The following is a 22,202-nucleotide window of genomic DNA, read 5'->3' on the forward strand; positions in this document are numbered from 1 at the left end:
GAAGAACAGGCACTTGCAGCTGGAAAGGAATTGACCCTCATTAGAAACATATTTGATCAAGAGCTGGGTAAACTGGGGGGAGGGGAGCCTCATAATTTGATTCTTCCCCTTTTTGGTGGCAATGGAAACTGATACAACTACAGTGGTACCTTGGGTTAAGAACTTAATTCGTTCTGGAGGTCCGTTCTTAACCTTGAAATTGTTCTTAACCTGAAGCACCACTTTAGCTAATGGGGCCTCCTGCTGCCGCCGCACGATTTCTGTTCTCATCCTGAACTGAAGCAAAGTTCTTAACCCGAGGTACTATTTCTGGGTTAGTGGAGTCTGTAACCTGAAGCGTCTGTAACCCAAGGTACCACTGTAAGGAGACAAGGTGTCAGGTATGGTGGAATTGTAACCAAAATAAAATTTCTCCATGTCTTGATTTGGGTCACACTTATCTTGCTGTTCATCATAATTGTGAATAATTATTCCTTCAGCAAGACTATATGGATTTTGAGATATCTTTGCCGTTACCTGGCTTTGGCTCACTTGCTTGGGTTATCTGTAGTTACTTGCTGTGCAGTTGCTTGGCTGGACACCCTGCAGTTGCAGCTGATGCAGTTCATAACCGTGATAGGCTCATACGATGAAATCTTTTGCCTTTTAGAAGAGGATTCACAAGATGGCATTCTGGTCTCATCTCATCTCGAGGTAAGAACCACTTATAATGTTTGCATAAAGTGGCATGAGAAAGTAATGCTAGGGTTGCAATTGCAATTGCAGCTGTTTTGTTTTTTTAAATTGGACAACGAGAACTGAGAATGTTGAGGATACTTTTGAGTTATTCTACTTGAAAATGCAGAACAATGTTGTTTGTCATGGTTGCAGAAGTCTTATATTCAGTCCTAATAAGAAAGTCACTTTGCAACGTTTTGAGGAAAGTAAGACATTATATCGGAAGAATCTTCATTCACAGCATTCAAGCAAGAGAGAAGTTCATCTGGTATTAAGGTCTGTTCTTGAATATCTTCATCTGAAAGTAGGGGCTTCCATTGGTTTTCTGTTGGTGTGTGTGGCTCTTCATCTGCTGAGCTGACCATGTTGCACTGTCCACTTTTATTGTTGTTCAAAACAAGACTGATTTTATCAAATAAAAATGTATTTTCATTGGTACCAACAATAGGCCATGTGGTAGCCATGGGAATTGGGAAATCTTCTATTAAACTATTCACGGGCAAAGCTGGGGAGTTTGGTTTTTTATCTGGACTTTGAGAATGTATTTCATAAGTACTGCCTTGTAAGACTGCTGGGCTGGAAATCTGAGGTTTGTAGCCATTTCCCTCCGTCGTGTCCGAATTGCCAACAAACAGTATGTCTTCTGGAATGTTAACATTATCCAGAACTGCTTCTCTAGTTTCCTCTTTATGATCTATAACCTTATACTCCTTGTGTACCAGTGTCTCCTCCACTTCAGTTACTACAGTATCCTCATAATCGATGAACAACCCAGTGGAATTGTGTGTTATGCCACCATTTTCCCCCTGAGAAACAATTACAGAAAAAATTAATCAAATGTAGGCAGGGGGGAGGCAGCAAACGTCTGTTCAGTTTCAGTATCTAGTCTAGAGCAATTGCTTTAACACAGAAATAACACATTATAATAAAATTAATTGAAGCATCTGTAAAACTGATAGGAAACCTGAATAAAAAGATGATAACTACATAAATGTTAAAATAAGGTTTGCATATGTGGATACAGGCAAAATCTATGCAATGCAACTTGAACCAATCTAGCTAAAGTTAAGTTGTGATTAACTTCATAGTTCCATTCTTTCCTCTCATGTGATGGGAATCTCATGAGGGTGAATGCCTGGCTAGTTCTATAGATAAGGCCTCATCCTAGGTCAGACTTGTCCATAATCTAGCCCACTATTGTCCACTCTGACTGACAGCAGCTCTTCAGGATTACAGAGTTAAGGCGGGAATTTCTTCATTGCTTTTCTTTACTTGTTGTTTGATACTAAACTATTTCCCCTTTATGCTTTTAAGTCAGCAGTTAACAGAGTTAGTCCATTTTAATTACTGTAAGCCTTTGTTTATGTATAGAAAGAGAAGAGAGTATTCACACTTCAAAAGATTACTTTTTGTGATTTAAAGTTAAGGTTACACTTGAATGTAAGAATGAAATAGCTATGGAACTAAGTTGAACAATAGGCGATGTATGCTGCTAATAGTAGATCAAGTCATATACCTGTACTGTATTAAATTGAGCAATTCCACGTCCAAGTAAATTTGGATCTCCTAATCTGGCAGTTTTATGTTGGACTTGTAGCAAGGGGAAGGAGTGCAAAGTCCTGATCATACTATGTAGAGAGATGAACATGAGAAGCAATAGCCAAATAGGCCCACAACATATTCTGAATGTATTGGTCATAAAATAAAGCATCCATATACAGGGCTGTTGTTTTTTTAAAGTCATGCAAACATTTCTTCCTACAAATGCAAGGTGCCACCTTGCTTCACTCTAGTTTCTTTAGACACATTAAATAAATAGAATGTTGACTTGTGGAGTTACCTGAAGTGATTTGATCACACTGCTGTTCTGCACTCTAGGATAATCTTCAAAAAGCCATTTCGGTGTTATCGACCAAAATGCTGTTTTAACCCTTTAAAAAAAAAGCACACATCATCAATTGCATTTTGGAAGAACTGATCATGGTTCAAATTCACTACTGGAGGGTAAATGCTTATGAAGTTTAGATAAGGTTGAGAGCAGAATTATATGTAATTGCCTTCAAATGCAGTTACCAAGAAACACAAGTGAAATTGGGTTTGGAATGATTTTGGTGCAAGAGTGGCAAGCAACTACAGTAGGAGGAGTGCTAAACCCTTTTTCTGTTCTCCCAGAGCCCTTTCCCAGGTCACCCCCCTCACCCCCAGCACATTTCTGGTTGAGAGAAAAATAACTCTGATGAGGAAAGTGGAGAAAATCTTTTGTTGAATATGTCATAGGATCTTTCTCTTGCTCACCACTTCTGTGCATGAAGTTACCTCACATCCTGCTTTTCAACTGTTTTACACTTGAACCCACAGCTTTGCCATCAATTTCAACCTAACTGCAGTCAGATACTACATCTAAGCACCAATCTTTCATCAGCCCTAAATAACTTTACAAATCAATTACAAAACCATCACCCTTGCCCTGCTTTAATAAGGGAGAATATGCATGCAAACAGGTACTGCACACACATTTTCCAAGGCTGGAAAGTATGCTCCGAAGACTAAGGAGAAAAGTCTGGGAAAACACTTCAAGCTTGTACCTCTTAATGTTTGTAGCAATCAGACTCAAAATAATTATAAATAAGAAGAACATTCCAAAGCCAGTTCCCCACAGAACACCACCACCATCATCACCTTAAAAGAGAGAGAGAGAGAAATGATCAGCACTTTGATTTTACACCATATGTGTATTCATAATTTACTCAGTGTGCACCTCACTTGCTGAATAAAAGCAATTCATCATAACATTATGATGCTTGACCAATTGCTTGTGTAGTATAGATGTATATCATCACAGTGCTTTGTTCTTGCTTTTGCGCAACCTGCATCTTAGAAATGTGGCCTGTATAGACAGTGGTGAAGCTATATGCTCCGGTACCAGGGGGGGCGGAGAGCAGACGGGGGCGTGGCTGGCGCACGTCCTGGGGGCAGCTGCAATAGTACCCCCCTCCCCAATGGTGCCGGGGGCAGTGTGCTCCCCTCGCCCCTCCCTTCCTCCGCCAGTGTGTATAGACAACCATTTGCCTCTACTCATAGCTGTTCACATGATGCCATATCAACCACTGAATGGGTAAGCTGATGCACCAAGGAGGGCTTTTCAAATTGTCACGGTTTCTTATAATGTTTTTCAGTACAAGGTGCCACTGAAACTGGCTGGGAACCTTATGCTTATTATGAAGCTTTGGTTTGACCATGCTTGACAAATTCAATAGAACTCATGAATATGATGGCAATGCCACTTGCTACTCAAGATACACATTGTTAGCCTTTCTTATCTTTAGCAGAGTGATAAACATGCTTTACTAGAGAATTGTGTTTCCTTGGCAAACTAGATAATTAGATCCACATTTGAAAAATCAAGTCTTGAGTAAATTCTGAGAGGTATCATGCCAGTTTGATGGAATGTGAGATATGGAGCAAGATAGCAATTGGTGATGGCAGGTTATGTTTACTGAAGAGCAAACACGTCAGCTCACCCCTGTTGTTTTATGTAGACCAAATCTCCTCTGTGTGCCTTTATCCACTCGACTGACAATTTTAAAGATCAACCATTAAAAGTTCATATGAGTATTTTCATATTGTATATTCAACCCAGGATGTCTCTGGATTGAGAATAATTTGAGTTAGCTCTTTTATGTGTGAAAACACCCTGAACTTTCATTTCTCTATAATCACGTCAGTGAATTCTACACTCAGTTCCCACCTCTTTGAGATGTTATCACTGGCTGGTGTAAAAAAACAACAATAACCCAACAACCAAAAAACCCTCCCAAATCTGGTAGCACAGAAAACCTCTCTTCTGGAAACCTGACACAGAGACATTTCCTACCGTTGGTAACCGCAAATATATTTCCTGGACCATTATCAGTGTCCTGAGTATGATTTCCCCCCAGCAATGCTATTCAGAGAACGGGAGAAAGAAAAGCAAAAAAGAAGAATGACTTCCACTGTGGTACAACAGCAAGTGCAGCTAATACTTTGTTCCCTTGTATTGCGATTAGTTTACCAAAAGCTCTTTTTCCCAAGGGATGAAACCCTTCAGTGCTTTCATTTAAACTGCAATTTGTATTTACTGGCTGTTGGATGAATATTCTCAAAGCTGGAGTTGGTGTAAATTTGTAGCTCCTGTGAACAAGCAACATAGGTAACTTCCAATGACAAACTTAGTTGGTCTCTAAGGTGCTACTGGAAGGATTTTTTTTATTTTGTTCCATAAAGGGAGGAATTCATCTAGTGCAGGCACCCCCAAACTGCGGCCCTCCAGATGTTTTGGCCTACAACTCCCATGATCCCTAGCTAACAGGACCAGTGGTCAAGGATGATGGAAATTGTAGTCCAAAACATCTGGAGGGCCGAAGTTTGGGGATGCCTGATCTAGTTCATCCAACACAATATTTCCCTACACCACTGTAAGCAGCTCTGACCCCTCCACGTGCTATTGAACTACAAATCCCATGATCTCTAACCACTGGACAGGGTATTCACTGGCAGGCAGCAACTCCCCATGATTTCCCAATTCTATCTGGAGAGGCTGGGGATTGAACCTAGGACTTCTCACATGCAAAGCGTGTGTGCCATCACTGAGTTACGCTCCCCTGAGGGACTGTATCTCTCCTAAAACTCAGCCTTATGATCCAGCCAACGTATCTTTTGTAGTGTAGTGTGGGGTGGGGATTGTCTACATTTATTCAGCATCAGTTTGGAGTTTCTTTGTGCCTCACTGGCCTCCAGGTTTGAGGAGGCCCAGGGTAAAGCATCCTCTAGTGCACCCCTTCTTGGTTGCAGTGCTAGACAGCTGCATCTCGCCACCCTTTCCATTTCCCACAATGCCCCTGAGTGATGCCAGGTTGAGGTCATTCTGCGAAATTGAAAAGGTGGCTTGATGCAAATGCTTTCCATTGCTCAAAGTGCTCTGCCAGCATTGGGGGGCAGGGGCGGGGGAGGAGATGTAAGGGCACAGAGACATTAGCAACTGCCTAAGGATACCAGGTGGCGACACTGGCCCTGCCAAAAAGAGTTTTTGTTGGTAGCTATCCTTGGTAGGATCTGTAATTGAATTAATTGAAATTTCATGAAAGTATTATCTATTTTGATAAGAGTGCTTGACCATTCCAGACAATACAATTGGATTTCCCAAGGTTATTAATGTTTAAAAAAACAAAAAACAACAAAAATGTTCATGTTCTTCTTCTTCTGATAAAATGTTTTATTCATAGGCATACTTTAACCAGTTTAGCTAACTAAATCAATTGCAACTTTACTGATTGATCAACGAAGATTTCTGTAGATGGATGACACATTTAGTAAACCCACCCACACCTGCCGAAAACTCTGCCTGCAATAGCTGGCAATGGGAACTGCATGTGTATGTCTCTGGATCACTGCCATTTTATTTATTTATTTATTTATGCATGCATGCATGCATGCATGCATGCATGCAATTTGTATACTGCTCTTCATCCAAAGATCTCAGGGCAGTTCACAACAGAAAAAAACAAAATGAGAATACAAAAGACATAATAAAACAAAAGAAAAACAAGCAAACTAATAACCCCCCCTTGTACATATTAAAAAGCCATAGATTGTTACATTACATAGAACATTACATATCTTTATATGCCAGGTGAGCCCTGGACACAACATTCCACAAACAGGGAATAGATGAAGCACTGAACTAGGATACTTTGGGTTCACATCATTGCTCAACCCTAGCCAACTTAGCACATTTAGGGGTGTTAAGTTTACATTCCTTTGATTTAGGGACTTAATAGCAGCTGATTCAGCTTTACCATGAAGCAATGTGCAGTGCTCAGTTCTTCAGGAAGTGCATTCCAGAGGGTGTGCTATTTTCTTTGTAGCATTAGAAAAATAAGAGAGCTCCAGTTCAAAAAAGGGGAAGTGTCATTTTGACTTTTCCTTTTTCTAGTGAAAATATTACTTGCACCAGCAGCCTATAGTAGAATGACTAGATATTCACCATCACCAGTCTAAAAAAATGCATTAGTTCTCCACATTTCTGCCAAAATGTGCCAAAATGTCATTTGTGATTGAAATACCGAGTGGGCAGTGTGCTCCATTATGCTTAAGAAATGGAGATTTTTGTTCAAACAACAAAATTGTATGGAGGTAACAGCAGTAGCCCTAAAATAGTTACTGTACGTATTATAATTTTTCATTAAACACTGCCGCCTTGTGGTCTTTGGAGCCACAGCAAATTCTAACAAGAGAATGCGATATGATGTGTCAGTAAAAGGAAATTATTAGAGTAACTGGGATGTTGCCGCTATTAACCGCATGGTGTAATATCTAAGTTGAGTTAGAGCTTTAGAGAAGCAATCTCAGGAACATGTTTTCTGCAAGGGTTTTTAGTATGTATGAAATATTCATCATTTTTGGCTGGAGTTATGGATTTGCTAAGGAACCCATGCAATTCCTGCATCTTTGTGTTCAGAAAACTTCCAACTGCTGGTTTTCTGCCTGCTATATTGAGATTACCCCTAAGGAGAGGGTCCCTTCAGACACTCCTGGGTGTGAAGATCAGCAGAAAGTGCCCTCTTGGTAGTTCCACCACCCTCAGAAGTTTGGGTTGTGGTGGCCCAAGAGAGTGCATTTTTTGTGGCAGCCCTTCAGTTGTGGAATTCCCTCCTTGTGGAGGTGTATCTGGCTTCCTCACAATACAGCTTTCACTAAATGCTGAAAACGCATCTCTTCACCCTTTCTGTTTTCAGGGCCACCCTATACTTGTGATTGACATCTGCCTTAACTGGGTTTTTTTTTACTTTCAGGTGTTTTAAACTGTCCTGGGACCTGTTGATGAAGGGCAGATAATAAATTTAATAATATCAAACCCATCTGGCTGGGTTTCCCCAGTCACTCTGGGCGGCTTCCAGCACATATAAAAACATAATAAAATTATTATTACTATTATTATTATTATTGAGGACACGGGAGTTGGATCTGTATGTAAGAGCACAGTAGTACACCTTGGTAGACAGAAGGGTCCCTTGATTCAGCAGTGAAAGCCTGTGTATTACTTTGAATGGAATCCAGTAATACTTTACATAATTGTGGCATCTACTATTTCACAATAATCTGCTTAATCAAGGCTGAGCATAAAAGTCATTCCAACAAACTTATTACTTTTAATTGTCCTTGGCAAATTCACCTAATTCCTATCAAGACATTATTATTCATGGTGTAGAAATGCTTTGGTTAGCTAACAGTCTTATACTGCATCTCTGTTGGAAGAACTTTAAAATCATCAAAGGATGTAATACAACTAAAGGCTACACTACAAGTTAACAGAAATGAGCAAGTATGTCTGATTTAGTATGTTTCTTCTAATTATGTGAAAGTCATGCTTATCTTTAATTTCTTCCTGTACGTATGCAGGTGAATCAGGGCCAATTGCTGCTCTCTCTGACATATATACGCACAGTGGACATAAAAGATTAGTATGGCTCTCACATCTTCTACAGAGCAATATGGGTACATGTAGCAAAAAAATGTGTGTACTGTACATTATTTATGAAACATGTCCTTGTCCACACCTTTCAAGGGAAATGTTTAATTCCAGATAATGCCCCCAAACTATCTTATTCCAGTTTGAATAAGATAATTACCATATGCACATCAACACATTGAAAAATACTATTTAGTCAGGTAGATATGACCAGACCATAGAGGATGTTTAGCTCAAACACAGTACACTATGAAATAGTGCCAGTCCCATTGCAATGGCCCCAATGGTACTTACTTGGGATGGAACAGGCCTTGCTGGTGCCATCTTGATACACAGCATACACTGAAATGTTGAAGTTATGCCCCATTCTGACATTTTCTGTAAGGATGAGGTTTTATTCATTTATTTTAATGGTGAAAATAAGTTCTACTGTATAATCTCTTAAAAAGGGGGGGGGTCATGAGTTAAAACTTCAGAAATAAGAACCAATGAATTCTAATCCCAAGATTTTTTTATGACTTCTTGGGGAAGTGTGTGTGTGTGGGAGCAGAAAGTCATTTTAAAATGCTTTTATCACATTTATATCCCTTTCTCTGCGTCAGCTCAGAGAAACTATGTGGGTTTCTTAGATTTTGTTTCCCACAGTAGCTCTATTTGTCCATGTTGATTTTGGTAGTCCTTGCTGAGTTTGCTTGTAGGTTTGGTATACTTGTTGTCTTTTGGATTTAAACTAGATTTCCTCTGCAAAAAGATGCTTTCTTGGTGACCAAGGTTGAGGAAAACAGATTTCACTAAAAGTGATTCTGCATGTTTGCAAAATCTACTCCTGGGGCAGCAAACTTGGTGCTCTCCAGATGTTGTTGGACAACAGCTTCCATCATCCTTGAGTATAAGATAGGTTGTCTGGGGCGGATGGGAGTTGTAGTCTGAGAACATCTGCAGGGCACCATGTTGGCTGTTCCTGAGCTGCTCAGTTATTCTGGGTCTAAGAAGCTATGCATGTCATCAGCCCAACATATCATGAAGGCCACTAAAAAGAGTTGGCTTGTATTTTACCTTGGATATATGTTGTTGTGTTTTGGATGGGGACTTTTTTCCAGGCAAGTCCATGTCTGAAATCTGCAGACGTCCATTCCACTATGTAACACAAAACTACTTTTCCAATGGATTGGGGAGGTTTCCATACAACAGAAATCCCTTTCTGTTCATCGTGGTTCATTTGCATGTTGGTAGGTGGTGGGAAATCTACAGGGAAAAGCAGCAGGGATGACTTGACTGTTGTCTAAAATCTAGCCAAATATTTGAAATAGTTTTGCAATAGGAAGAAGGTGCCCTTGAAATGAGTGAAGGGTGTATTGATGGGGTGCATACAGTGGAGTGCAGCTTCTTCATCTCCATCTGGCACACTGGAAATCAACCAAGTGAGGATATGGACATTTTCTTTAAGCTAAGTGCATACACTAGAAAGTTCAATGTCAATAAGGATCAAGGAAATTGTATAACTGGAGGGAAAGAACCCAGAGAAACATTCCTCCTCCTCCTCCTCCTCCTCCTCCTCCTCCTCCTCCTCCTCCAAGCTCCCTGTCAGCTTTAAACTCATCCACCCATGGGCAAAAGAGGGCCTGGGACCCTTGCCTGTGATGTCATCCAAGTATGGCCACATTCCTCTCCTCAAATCCTGATCTGCTGCTCCTGCAGCAGCAAGATAAGACAAATGCCTTCGCATACACATATGCATTCCAGTGATATCATCAAAGTGATGGACATTTTGCAAGTATAATATATTTACCACTTGCTGCAGTTGCTGAATGATTAAGCCCAGAGAGTAAACTTGGGCTGATTTTATGTTAAGCATCTGTGTTCTCAACATTTATAGGCCAATCTACAACCCAAGTGGATGGTGGTAAAGAGCTAGAATTTTGATAAGGTTCTCTTCTAGCATCACATAGTTATCTGGGATAAAAATCTCTGTTCCTCAGGGATTGTTGTCCTGAGCTGGACTCTCTAGGAACCACCAATTCCTAAGGAAGCAGAACAGCTAGAAGCATCCTGTGAAGTAAGACAGGAGAAGCTTGTCCAAAACCAGGACAGAACTGTGGAATTGCAATACTAGCTTTCTATCTCATGTTCAGAGAGCAGAAATGGAAAAAAATAATTGTTGTGATTATTCTATTGGATCCATCTAGGAGTGCAATCCTATGTCCATCTATGTAGGCGTAAACCCCTCTGGCATTAACGGGACTGCAAAGGTGTATTTCTTAGACACTGTCATTCACCTAGGGGGACCAGATGGAAAAGAGAACAGAGATCGTGCACCTTTTGTACAGAAGAGGGAATTTCAACAAGTGTAGCTTGTTATACAGCAGAGGCGGATTGAGGGCAACATGACTGGTTCTCTTTGCACTGGGTGTCGAGCGGAGAGAACACCTGTAAGTACTTGCCCAGCCATGGGAAGGAGGTGTGAGGGCTCTGACAGCTTCCTAGGGTCCTAGAGTCCTCCGTTCTCCTTTCCAAAGCCTAGTTAGTGCTTGCTCAGTTTGGGAGGAGGTGGGAGGGCTGTAGGACCCTCCCACCTCTTTCCCAAAGCCCAGCATGGCATGAGGGCTGGGGAGGGGCACCAACTTTTGGCCTAGCTCATGGCACCATAGTACCAAAGTCCACCCCTACCTGTAGCTGTATCTGCTGAAATCCCTTCTTTTGCACAGCTATTTAAAGTGCAGGAATCAAGTCCTCTTTTGCATCTGTATATTCTTTATGAATGCCAACTCATTTTAAACTTGATAGCTGTCATTCCCGTAATGTCCTCAGTTGTGTGTTTTTTTTAATAGTCATGATGGCTAAGACATAATTTTAAAATGGAATTTGATATTTTTAGTTGACAGCTTTTTGCTTTAGCTTTCATACTTTTGCTGAAATGGAATACTTATCTGGTTTGGCATCTCCAAAACTGGGATTGTAGTAATGGATGAAAGTAGTCCTGTTTGTTAATACATTATGCTTCCAAAGAGAGCAAACTAGAAGTAAAGACAGCTATACAGTTGGGGGTGTGTGTGTCTGAATGTTGGGAAATCATAGGGTCAATTTCTTCTCTGACACAATTTAACAATGCATTATCCATTTCTCAAAAGTTTTTAAGTACAGTACTGTACTGCTTTTATCTTACCATGGAAACTATGGGGAGGTTGGTTCACTGTAATATTCACAGGTTTGGAACTTCCTTTTGAATTATGTGCTGTCACGTGGAGAATGGTAACTGCTGGGGGAACCAAAACTTGGCATTTTGTTTCTGTCGTTTTACATAAATCCACAATTCCTCCTTGATTTTCATAGAATACCCTGTAGCCCAAAATTCTTCCTCTGCTCTCCTTAGGAAAAAATGGCTGGGATGTGGAAAGGAAGAGAAAGCAAGATAATTGCCTTTAGAAAGCTGCATTGTGGGGTTGTTGTTTTTGTTGTTTGGGAGGGGGTGTTCATGCAGTTTCACATGCACAGCACCTAAGGGGGAAATGTGATTAAACCTGCATTTCCTTAGCCGCTTGCCAACCACTGCAACAGAAGCCACTGCAAAGAAGGGCCTAACTCAGGCATCCCCAAAGTTTGGCCCTCCAGATGTTTTGGCCTACAACTCTCATGATCCCTAGCTAAGAGGACCAGTGGTTAGGGATGATGGGAACTGTAGTCCAAAACATCTGGAGGCCTGAAGTTTGGGGATGCCTTGCATAACTGTTTGTAGTCATCAGGAGTGTGGGAAAGCAGCCAGGGAAGGCTTGCTTAACTCTTTCCCTGCTGCTTCACCTCTCCAAGTTGCCCCCTCCCCAGCCGTTTTTCCTTATTTAAATAAATTATTAGAGTCAAATAAGAAGGTGGCATTTCTAATGTTTCTGGTATGCAGTTGTGTATTTTTCTTGGCCTTTACAGTGATGTTATTGAGTCAAAATACAACCAGATTCTCCCCAGTATTGGCCCCAACTGAAGAAAACTGCCTTATATTTTTAATACCTTTCTGAATTCTAGACCTTATGAAAATAAGACCACCCTGGACTCCCTCAACCTGCAATGTGTGCAGTCTGCAAAGGAGGACAATATCACCTTGATTAAGATGACTACCTCTTGGCTACCATTCGGGTAAGCTGGCCCCAGAAACCTCCACACATCGAGTACTGAAGAAGGTTCTGCATATAAACAAACAAACAAAACATATATCTGAAAATGAGCGTTTTTTTGCCCACTGACTTTCAATTTAAATCATGGCTTGATCTGTTACCTGTTGTTTTGGTCTTGCACATATAGAAAAGAGCATAAGCATCTATTGCAAAATCCTAACTACAGGTAGGTAGCCGTGCTGGTCTGACGTAGTCGAAACAAAATAAAAAAATTCCTTGCAGCAGCACCTTAGAGACCAACTAAGTTTGTCATTGGTATGAGCTTTCGTGTGCATGCACACTTCTTCAGATACACTGAAACAGAAGTCACCAGATGCTTATATATAGTGAGACGGTGGAGAGGGGTATTCTTCCCTCCTTGTGGTGGGAGTGGGTGATTGCCTGGCTGATAGCTGTTGACGACTGTTAACGACTGCAATTGGTCTTATAGGAAAAAGCAACGGGTGAGATGGCTAAAGATAGCTTTATCATGTATAATGAGATAAGAATCCAATGTCTTTATTCAGACCTGGTCTCTCCATGGTTTTAAGCTTGGTAATAAGTTGCAGTTCAGCAACTTCTCTTTCCAGTCTATTTCTGAAATTCTTTTGTAATAAGGCAGCTACTTTGAGATCTTGTATAGAATGTCCTGGGAGATTGAAGTGTTCTCCTACTGGTTTCTCTAGCTTGTGATTCCTGATGTCAGGTTTATGTCCATTTATCCTTTGGTGTAGGGTTTGGCCTGTTTGTCCAATATAGAGAGCTGAAGGGCACTGTTGGCATTTGATGGCATACACAATGTTAGAAGACGAGCAATTAAATACATCTTCTAACATTGTGTATGCCATCAAATGCCAACAGTGCCACTTCAGTCTCCCCAGTATTGGCCCCAACTGAAGAAACTGCAAAATCAAATAGTACATAGCTAAAAACTTTAAAATAGCAAGAAAGAATATTTAATGTCATTAGAATCTGGAAAGAGTTGCTTTTATTGCTGCCATTAGTAGCTGCAAATGTGTTCTTTAATATTTTTTTAAATCTCTATCCACATCTATATATAAATTTATCAGAATTGGTATGGAGAAGGAGTGATGGTCTATCTTGTTACTAAAGAAATCTCACTAAAGACCTCCCCCCAGAATTCTGCAATTTAAGGGCACTTCAGTCACATGTGTTTATAGGTGCTGATTCCTTGGCACCCACTCAGTCACATGGGTGAATTGCCTTGGTTGTATGAAAGACCTGCCTTGAGGTTATATACAATTGTTGGCTAGTGGCCAAGGCGAAAACCGGACCGGGTTTGTGAGGGGGGGGGGTAGAGAGAGGGAAGCAGCAGCCAAGGAGGCGCACGACGGCTTCTCGGGAGACGGCCAGAGAGGGGGTGGAGAGAAGGCGCGCTGTATGAGGGGGTGCTCGGTGGGTCTCATCAGCATGGCCGCTGGACTCAACGCCCGCCGTCGCAGCCCTTGCTCCGGGCTCCCTCCCTCCATCCCAGCTGGCTCTCCTTCTCCACCAGCTCGGCAGAGCGGCTTGGCGGGCAAGGGATTCCCACGGCCAAGGGAGAGGAGGCGGCGACAGCAGCGGAAGAGCCATAGGACTTAGTGGCTTGTTGCGCCCCTGGGGCGCCCCTGAGAGGCCGGCGCCCTGGCGCAACGAGCCGCTAGCCCCTATGGGAAAGACGCCTCTGAGCCATGGGCCACTTTGGGGGAAGGTTCCCTTGTCTGAGCTGAGAATGACTTGTAAGCAGCTTAGCCCATAACCAGGTGTGTACCTGGAGCTGGTTACGGCTGACAAGGTTGGCCCTTGCCAAGGGTGTAGGGACGGTGTGTGTGTGTGCAAAAGTTGCACATCTCCACTCTGGCTTGGAGTGGCTAGGAGCCTTCCCGCATGCTCCCAGGGCCACTCCTCTGCTGCCCTGGGCAACCAACATCTGCTTGCCAAGGGTGCAAGGGATCCTAGTTATGCCTCTGCCATAACCCATTCTATGAGTCTGCTTCTAAAGGGGCATTATCCAGGCTCTTATACAGAATTCAGGATCACTAGTGTTCTCCACTGCTAGGCTACATTGCTTTCCAAGAATACAGCTTTGCTTCTTAGTGAGTTAGGCTTTTGAGCTCCTCACTTCCTCAGGCCAGGCTGACCCTAACCATTAAGCAGAGTGAGGCAGCCACCTGAGGCAGTCAATTTTTAGGTGTTCTGAAAGAGCAGGCTATTGCTAGTTATTAGATTTATTATGACTGTGCCAGGTAGGAAGAGACACACGTGTGAGATCATTTGCCTCATCTACTAGAATAACATGACCATCGTTAGATACAACGCGCCTTGACTTAGAGTGTTTGGGCACTGTTTGTTGGTCACCTTCAGAAAGTCCCCAAAGCCAGCTAAGTTATTGAGGCAGAAAATTCCTCAAGCACCTCTCCCACCTACCAGGCAGTAAAAAAATAAAATGAAAATCCATTGCTGCCCTTTCATGGCCCACAAAACCAGCTGCAATGAGGTAGTCCTCACTCTGCCTAATTAATGATGCAACTGAGCTTCAGGTAGCAAAGCATCTTGGCTCAGCCCTGATTCAGGCAACAATACTGTGGCTAATTGATTACAGTGGTACCTCAAGTTAAGAACTTAATTTGTTCTGGAGGTCTGTTCTTAACCTGAAACTGTTCTTAACCTGAGGTACCACTTTAGCTAATGGGGCCTTCCGCTGCTGCCGCCGCGCGATTTCTGTTCTCATCCTGAAGCCATGTTCTTAACCTGAGGTACCATGGGCGTACCCAGGATTAAAACTAGGGGGGCAAGGGGAGGGGCCAAGGCACGGAAGGGGAGGGGCCACAAAGTGGGCGGGAACAGCGAACTCGCGCTCCGCCGGGCTGTGCCCCTCCCTAGAAGCAGGGCTGGTGGGCGGAGGCGGAGCCCAGCCCAGCGGAGCACGAGTTCAGCGTTCCCGCCTGCCGCACCGCGCTCTCTGGTTCCCCGCCGCGCTTGGCCTTGCCAGAGGGCGCGACGGGGAGCTGGAGGGAGGGCGCAGCGCGGCGGGCAGGAACGGCGAACTCGCGCTCCGCGGGGCTGTGCCCCTCCCTAGAAGCAGGGCTGGTGGGCGGAGGCGGAGCCCAGCCCAGCGGAGCGCGAGTTCGGCGTTCCCGCCCACTGCGCCGCGCTCCCTGGTTCCCCGCCGCGCTTGGCCTTGCCTGAGGGCGCGCCGGGGAGCTGGAGGGAGGGTGCGGCGCGGCGGGAATGGCGAACTCGCGCTCCGCCGGGCTGTGCTCCGCCTCTGCCCACCAGCCCTGCTTCTAGAGTAGGGCAGCTGCCCTAACTTGCCCCGTGGTGGGTATGCCCTTGTGAGGTACTATTTCTGGGTTAGTGGAGTCTGTAACCTGAAGTGCCTGTAACCCGAGGTACCACTGTATTTGACAAAACGACAAGTATTCGCTAGTTGGCTGACTATGCCCACAAGTTTTGGCTGAAACAGAAATAGGTTGCACTGAAAGCCCAAAGGCTTCCATGAATTTTAACAGCTAAGAAATTCAAGAGGTGCAACTTTTCTCTAGGGGAGTGAGGAGAAGAGCTTCAGATGATGCATGCCTCCCAGCCATGTATTAAAGGTGCAGCAAGAGGTATGGATGAAGCAGTTGAGTTATTCGTACTATTTTGTTTTGCCAGCAGGGGTCACTACTACTATTTCTACTAAAACAGCTTATTATGATAAAGGCTCCTAGAGGCCTAAGAGCCAGGGGTCAGCAAACTTTTTCAGCAGGGGGCTGGTCCACTGTCCCTCGGACCTTGTGGGGGGCCGGACTATATTTTTTTGGGGGGATGAACGAATTCCTATGGCCTGCAAATAATCCAGAGATGCATTTTAAACAAAACACACATTCTACTCATGTAAAAACACCAGGCAGGCCCCACAAATAACCCAGAGATGCATTTTAAATAAAAGGACACATTCTACTCATGTAAAAACATGCTGATTAACAGACCGTCCGCGGGCTGGATTTAGAAGGCGATTGGGCTGGATCCGGCCCATGGGCCTTAGTTTGCCTACCCATGCCTAAGATTGCACTGCAGTGGCATGTTAGGCAAATGAGGCTGTGTGGCTCAGGGTTTCGCCTCCTGTTGTCAGCCATCCTTGGTTGTGCCTTCCCCTGCCCTCTGAGGATGCCACTGTTGTTGCAGATGGAGGCAAAGCCAAGCCTAATGCTGCTACCCACCCTGTACCTCTCATGCCCTTTAGAGGGAGCCTGCTTAGAGCAATTTAGGCCTGGCCTAGTAGATATGTTTAACTTCTTTCCTTTATAGCCTGCTTACGGTAGCTTAAGATGCTGTAAAACAGACACACACACACGAAATTGGGTAGTCAGCTCTGACGGAAAAAGCGGAGTCCAGTTGACGGATGTTGTACACATTGTGTGTGTACCTAGGTAAAGGGACCCCTGACCATCAGGTCCAGCCGTGACCGACTCTGGGGTTGCGGCGCTCATCCCACGTTATTGGCTTCCAGGTCATGTGGTCAGCATGACAAAGCCGCTTCTGGCGAACCAGAGCAGCACACGGAAACGCCGTTTGCCTTCCCACTGTAGTGGTACCTATTTATCTACTTGCACTTTGACGTGCTTTCGAACTGCTAGGTTGGCAGGAGCTGGGACTGAGCAACGGGAGCTCACCCCGTTGCAGGGATTCGAACCGCCGACCTTCTGATCGGCAAGCCCTAGGCTCTGTGGTTTAACCCACAGTGCCACCCGCGTCCCTAGTAAGTGTGTGTACTTACTCATTAATAAATATCTGTACAGTGCTTCTAAATTACTGTGTTGAATATGGAGCTTCATATAGAAGATAGCACACGCATCACTTTAGGAAGTTCATTTGCCTGCCTTGCTGGCCTCATAGCCCCTTTAGGATGGGCAGATTTCAGGCTTGCAAAATCTACTTTTGTTTCTTTTAACAATAGATCAGAACCATAAGATCTGATCAGTGCAAAAAAAGACATAGAACCAAACAGTTCTGGAACCAGGAATTACCAGAACTAAGCTCATAGTCCATCCACACAAAAATCCACTTCTGGTTACATAAGGCTACTTGCCTTATGAGGAACAATTTGGGGAAACTGGGTAAAGAGGAGACTGAGAGGAGATATGATAGTCATCTTCAAATATCTAGGGCTGTCACATGGAAGATGGAACAAGCTTGTGTTCTCCTGCTCCAGAGGGTAGGAGCCAAATCAATGGCTTCAAGTTATAAGAAAGGAGATTGAGTAAACACCAGGAATAACTTTTTGACAGTAAAAGCAGTTTGACAGTGGAACTGACGTCCATGATAGGTGGTGGACTCTCCTTTCTTGGTGGTTTTTGAGCAGAGATTGGATGGCCATCAGTCAAGGATGCTTTAATTGAAACTACTGCATTGCAGGGGGTTGGATGAGATAACTCTCAGGGTCCCTTCCGACTCTACAATTCTATGATTCTCTATAATGTCTAAGGCAGCTTTCCCATTCCTAATGCCTCACTGACAACAGGACTTACTTCTTAGTGAAGATGCATAGGATTGTGCTGCAATTTACTTTTATTTGCATATAAAACTTCAAAGGGAGGGGGAAAGGTTGTTGCTGACTCCTCTGCTGTAGAGACAGGATAGGCACAATCATTTCACTTTTCAATTTATGAATGAATTTCCAGCTCACATTGTATTGTGCAACTGAAACTGAAATAGGGTCTATACACTCTCTTATCAGGGGATTTTCCGTGGACTTTTAAGATTTGTAACACCACAATGAGGTAATATTTGCTACCAAAGTGATACAATCTGTAGAAGACAACACAGGAAATAAGAGCGCAACCAAAGATATAATCAGGTATTCCAGTTCCTGAGCTGATCAAGGCACAGCTTCCTTTGCACACTTGGTGCTGAAAATGTGCTCAGAATGTTATGCTTGGCTGGCTTTATTGCAACTTAAACCCCTTGATGCGTTCCTGTAACAATCCTCTCTGTACAACTGAAAAAAGGACTTGGAGGTCAGGGAAGAGAGAGCAGTGAAACTCACCTGCCTCAGGAGTCATATGCACTGCAGATTTGCTCCATTTGCTCCAAAAGCTTTGGGCATGAGTTAGTTTGCATCTAACTTGAAACTCATACTCCATGTTTGCATCCAAATTGTACTCAGTTTGATGTTCCCTTTTAAAGTCAGCATCCCATTTTCTAACCTAAAATGGAAAGGCAACAGGGCAATTATGTATTGTTCTATCCACTGTCTAGATCAGAGATTCCAAAATCACCGCCATTAAAAAAAAAAGTTCTGCTGTGTCAAGAGAATTTTTTTCCAAAGCATTTGCTATTGTGAGGCTAAAGTCAGGGATCCCTATATAAAGGTGAAGTGTATCTTCAGTTTCTTTTTGTTTTTGTTGTTGAACATTTCAGTTCAGAAAGATAGTGTTCCTCTGTTATTTTTTTTTAAAAAAGGGAGATACTAGTCTGGATTAACCTACTTTATAGCATGAGGGCTGTTCAGACCACTCACAATTAAAAATAAGTAAAATTGTACCAAAGGAATATCTCTTCTATTTCAGTGGATGGGATACTACTATTAGAGAGTGAATTATGCTGGCTGTAATCTGACTCACTCAGTTACTTTACATGTTGTAGAAGAGAGATACCTACAACTTAGAGCATTGTTAGGATGGATTTTGTGTTCATGATAACAAGCTCAAATAAGTGTGCGTTCCTTTCTGTATTGCTATTCCTAGTATAAACAACAACATTGTACTTTGAAGTGTTCAAAGTGCTTCACAAGCACTATCTAGATATATAAAAATGTAAAAAGGGCATGTGGGTGGGTCTCCACTTTTCTCCAAAACCGCTTGACCGATTGCGTTCAAATTCGGACATAACGTCCCATGCGAATGTCCGAAGGATCTTATAAAGTTTCCTAAGACAAATGTCACACCTGGGCCACGTAAAACCCCAAAAACCCTGTGTTCAAGAACTCACAACTCACCCTAAAGTGCATGCTGGGAAATAGAAGCCAGGATCAGGAGACCTTGCACAACAGTGGCCTCTAGCGGTGGCTACACTGGTACTGCAGGTAGGAAAGCTTCCCTCTCCACAGCAGCTCGGCTCGGCTTTGCAGACTAGGCCGAGGAGAGGTTTGCAGACTAGGCCAAATAGAGGTGGGGGCTCCCCTGGGTGAGGGATGGGGGCAGGAAAGGTCGGGGGAAGAGTCTGAAGGGGGACTCTGAGGGCCCATTTAACAGACTAAGCCACAGCAACGAATACCTGACATACAGGCCGGGATACACCACCCCGTCCCCAGGGAAATCGCAGGGATGCGCTGGGGGCAGGCAGGGGGTGGGGGGAGTCACAGGGATGAGCCATGGGGTGGGGGAAAGAGGGGGGTACAGGGAGGGGACTGGGACCAGTCACAGGGATGGGAGGGGGAGGGGGAGCGATGCCTCATGGGTTGGGACAGGGTGGGGACAGTCACAGGGATGAACCGGGGTGGGGGGAGGGGGCAGAATAGGTTATGGGTTGGGTCAGAGTGGGGGGAGTCACAGGGATGAGCCACAGCAATGCGTGGCCGGGCCAGCTAGTCTAGATATAAAATTACACCTGTAATCCAAATCACTCTTAGCCCTCATGTAGCAGATGAGGGGACTTAGGTTGAAGAGTGGCTTGCCTAAGGCTACTGTGAGGGACAGGGGATATCGCGAAGTCCCTCCCCTCCTGAGTTCAAGCCAATCCCCGAGCACAGGGGGAAGCAGAGAGAGTTCCGATTCCAGTGGGGAAGCAGGAAGTCGTGTCCGAGGCTCAGGCAAGGTAGAGGAGCCAGGGTCCCAGGTGGGACAGGAAGGGGCGAATAAGGGCGGGAGACCCATCCCCCCAACTCCGGAATTACGCAGAAAGAGGAGGGGAAAGAGGATGGGTCTGCCAAAGCTTTTGTGTTGGAGAAAGACGCGCCAAAAGCCATTAGGAGGTTCTGAAACCGACTGACCACATCACTCCGTGTAAATAGCAATGACTTAAGCACTGTAAATACGCAGCACCAATAAAAGAATAAAATGCAGAGCTGCGTAGCGTCGTTACTCTGAAGGAGCCCACTCCGGCCACTGTGACAGCAACCTCCTAATCCTTTTTGGGCTACTTTGGAGTTGCCGGGATGAGCGTGTAAGAGGCGGAGAGATGGCGGCAGATCGCGGAGCAAGCCCAGCAAGAACTGCAGCAGCTGTCGCTGCAGGCGCAGGGGGAATTGAAGGCAGCTAAAGAAGAGACTAAGAAGGTCCAGGACGACCGGCTACAACTTGCGGAACAGGTGAGAGCGCTACAGGAAAGAGAGCAGGAATTAAGGGCGGTGGCGGTAGACCTCCAAAACAAGCTGGATGCAGAGAAAAACAAGGCGGGAGGGGCACCCCAAGTCCAAGTGCTGCCAGGAAGGAGAGCCGGGACGCTAGTAAGCAAGTTTAATGGAGACCCGAAGGAATATCAGGGCTTTGAGACTGAGATTGTGTATGCTCTTGAGCTGCACCACGATGAGTTCCCTGATGATGAGCACAGGGTAGCGTTTATTGTGGAGCACCTTACCGGGGCAGCCAGGGAGTGGCTAAGACCGTTAATTGCAACAAAGAATCCTTGCATGAAGAATGTCAAACTATTTCTAGAAGGTTTGAAAACGATGTATTCGTCCGATAGTCATATGGACCAGACTAAGGAGGAACTTCACAATTTACGCCAAGGAAATATGACAGTTCGCGCGTATTGGGCGAAATTCACCATGCTGGTGCACAGATTGGGGTGGGAACTAGAGTCACCCCCAATGCAAGCGGCGTTCTACTTGGGGTTGCATGAGGAGGTGAAGGATGAGCTCTCGAGAGGTCCAAAGCCCAGTAATATGGATCAGCTGAGCAAAGCGGCTCTGGCGGTGGGGGTGAGACAGGAATCCCGGTGGAGCGACAAGCAAGCAACGCGCGCAAAGCGGGCTTGGTTCCCACGGTCGCAGGAGAAGCCACTCCCCCAACAACCCTTTCAAGCCACGCCTGGGGCCAGTCAGGACCAGGAACCCATGCAGATTGATAGCGCGCGCGCGCGCGGGCTTTTCAAACCCCAGCGGCGCCAAGACGCAAGGAGGGAAGGGGTGGGAATTGCTTTCTCTGCAACTCCCCCCAGCATCTCGTCAGAGACTGCCCACATCGCAGGGAGTGGCAAGGAAAGGCGGGAACGGTTGTGCCCTCCCCCACTGACGCAGCACCACAGCAGGGAAACGGGAAAGCCTGGCTGCAGGAGACAAGGGGCAGCAGCCAGGCACAGTCAGCAGACAACAGCCCCAGCCCACCCACCCGCACAGAGAGGAGCAGAGCCAGCCCACCCCTCCCAGAGCAGGAGTGGTTCTAGAAGTGACGCTCACGCTCCCAAATGGCTATCCCCTGACAGTCCTCGCCTTAATTGACAGTGGGGCGTCAGCGAACTTCTTCTCGAGGAACTTTGCAGAAGAGCACCAGATCCAGCTTCTGCAGCTGGATTTTCCTTTGCACGTGGCGACCATTGACGGCAGAGAGCTGCTGGGAGGGGCCATCACTCATCAAACCCCCCCCCCCCATGAAAATGACGGTGGGAAGGCACTCAGAGACACTGGCATTCAACGTCACCACCATCTCAGACCCCCCCATCGTCTTGGGCATGAGCTGGCTGGCGCGCCACGACCCCTCCATCAGTTGGCACCAGAGATGCATCACTTTTGGATCGGACTTTTGCCTGGAACATTGCATGCAGCACCAACCAGGGGAGGGGCCTCCGATAGCCACGGTGGCCACCATGCACGTCAAAGGGGGTGAGGCGATACCCAAGCCGTACTGGGACCT

The 22,202-nt window shown here is 44.9% G+C and overlaps 1 protein-coding gene across 1 annotated transcript in view; it reads right to left on the reverse strand.

The window, feature by feature from the left end:
• Positions 1–818: 818 nt before the first annotated feature.
• The window catches only part of IL23R (interleukin 23 receptor), a 36,502-nt gene continuing 15,118 nt past the window's right edge, over positions 819–22,202 (reverse strand). Inside the window, exons 7-15 of the mRNA XM_060277460.1 lie at positions 18,398–18,557; positions 12,314–12,396; positions 11,388–11,604; positions 9,281–9,469; positions 8,519–8,602; positions 4,592–4,660; positions 3,303–3,396; positions 2,558–2,648; positions 819–1,523 (exon numbers count right to left, since the gene is read on the reverse strand). Coding sequence (XP_060133443.1) covers positions 900–1,523; positions 2,558–2,648; positions 3,303–3,396; positions 4,592–4,660; positions 8,519–8,602; positions 9,281–9,469; positions 11,388–11,604; positions 12,314–12,396; positions 18,398–18,557 — 1,611 coding nt within the window. The 3' untranslated portion in view covers positions 819–899. The remainder of the gene's footprint in view (positions 1,524–2,557; positions 2,649–3,302; positions 3,397–4,591; positions 4,661–8,518; positions 8,603–9,280; positions 9,470–11,387; positions 11,605–12,313; positions 12,397–18,397; positions 18,558–22,202) is intronic.

The sequence above is a fragment of the Zootoca vivipara genome, chromosome 7, assembly GCF_963506605.1.
Source record: "Zootoca vivipara chromosome 7, rZooViv1.1, whole genome shotgun sequence".
NCBI classification, from domain to species: domain Eukaryota; kingdom Metazoa; phylum Chordata; class Lepidosauria; order Squamata; family Lacertidae; genus Zootoca; species Zootoca vivipara.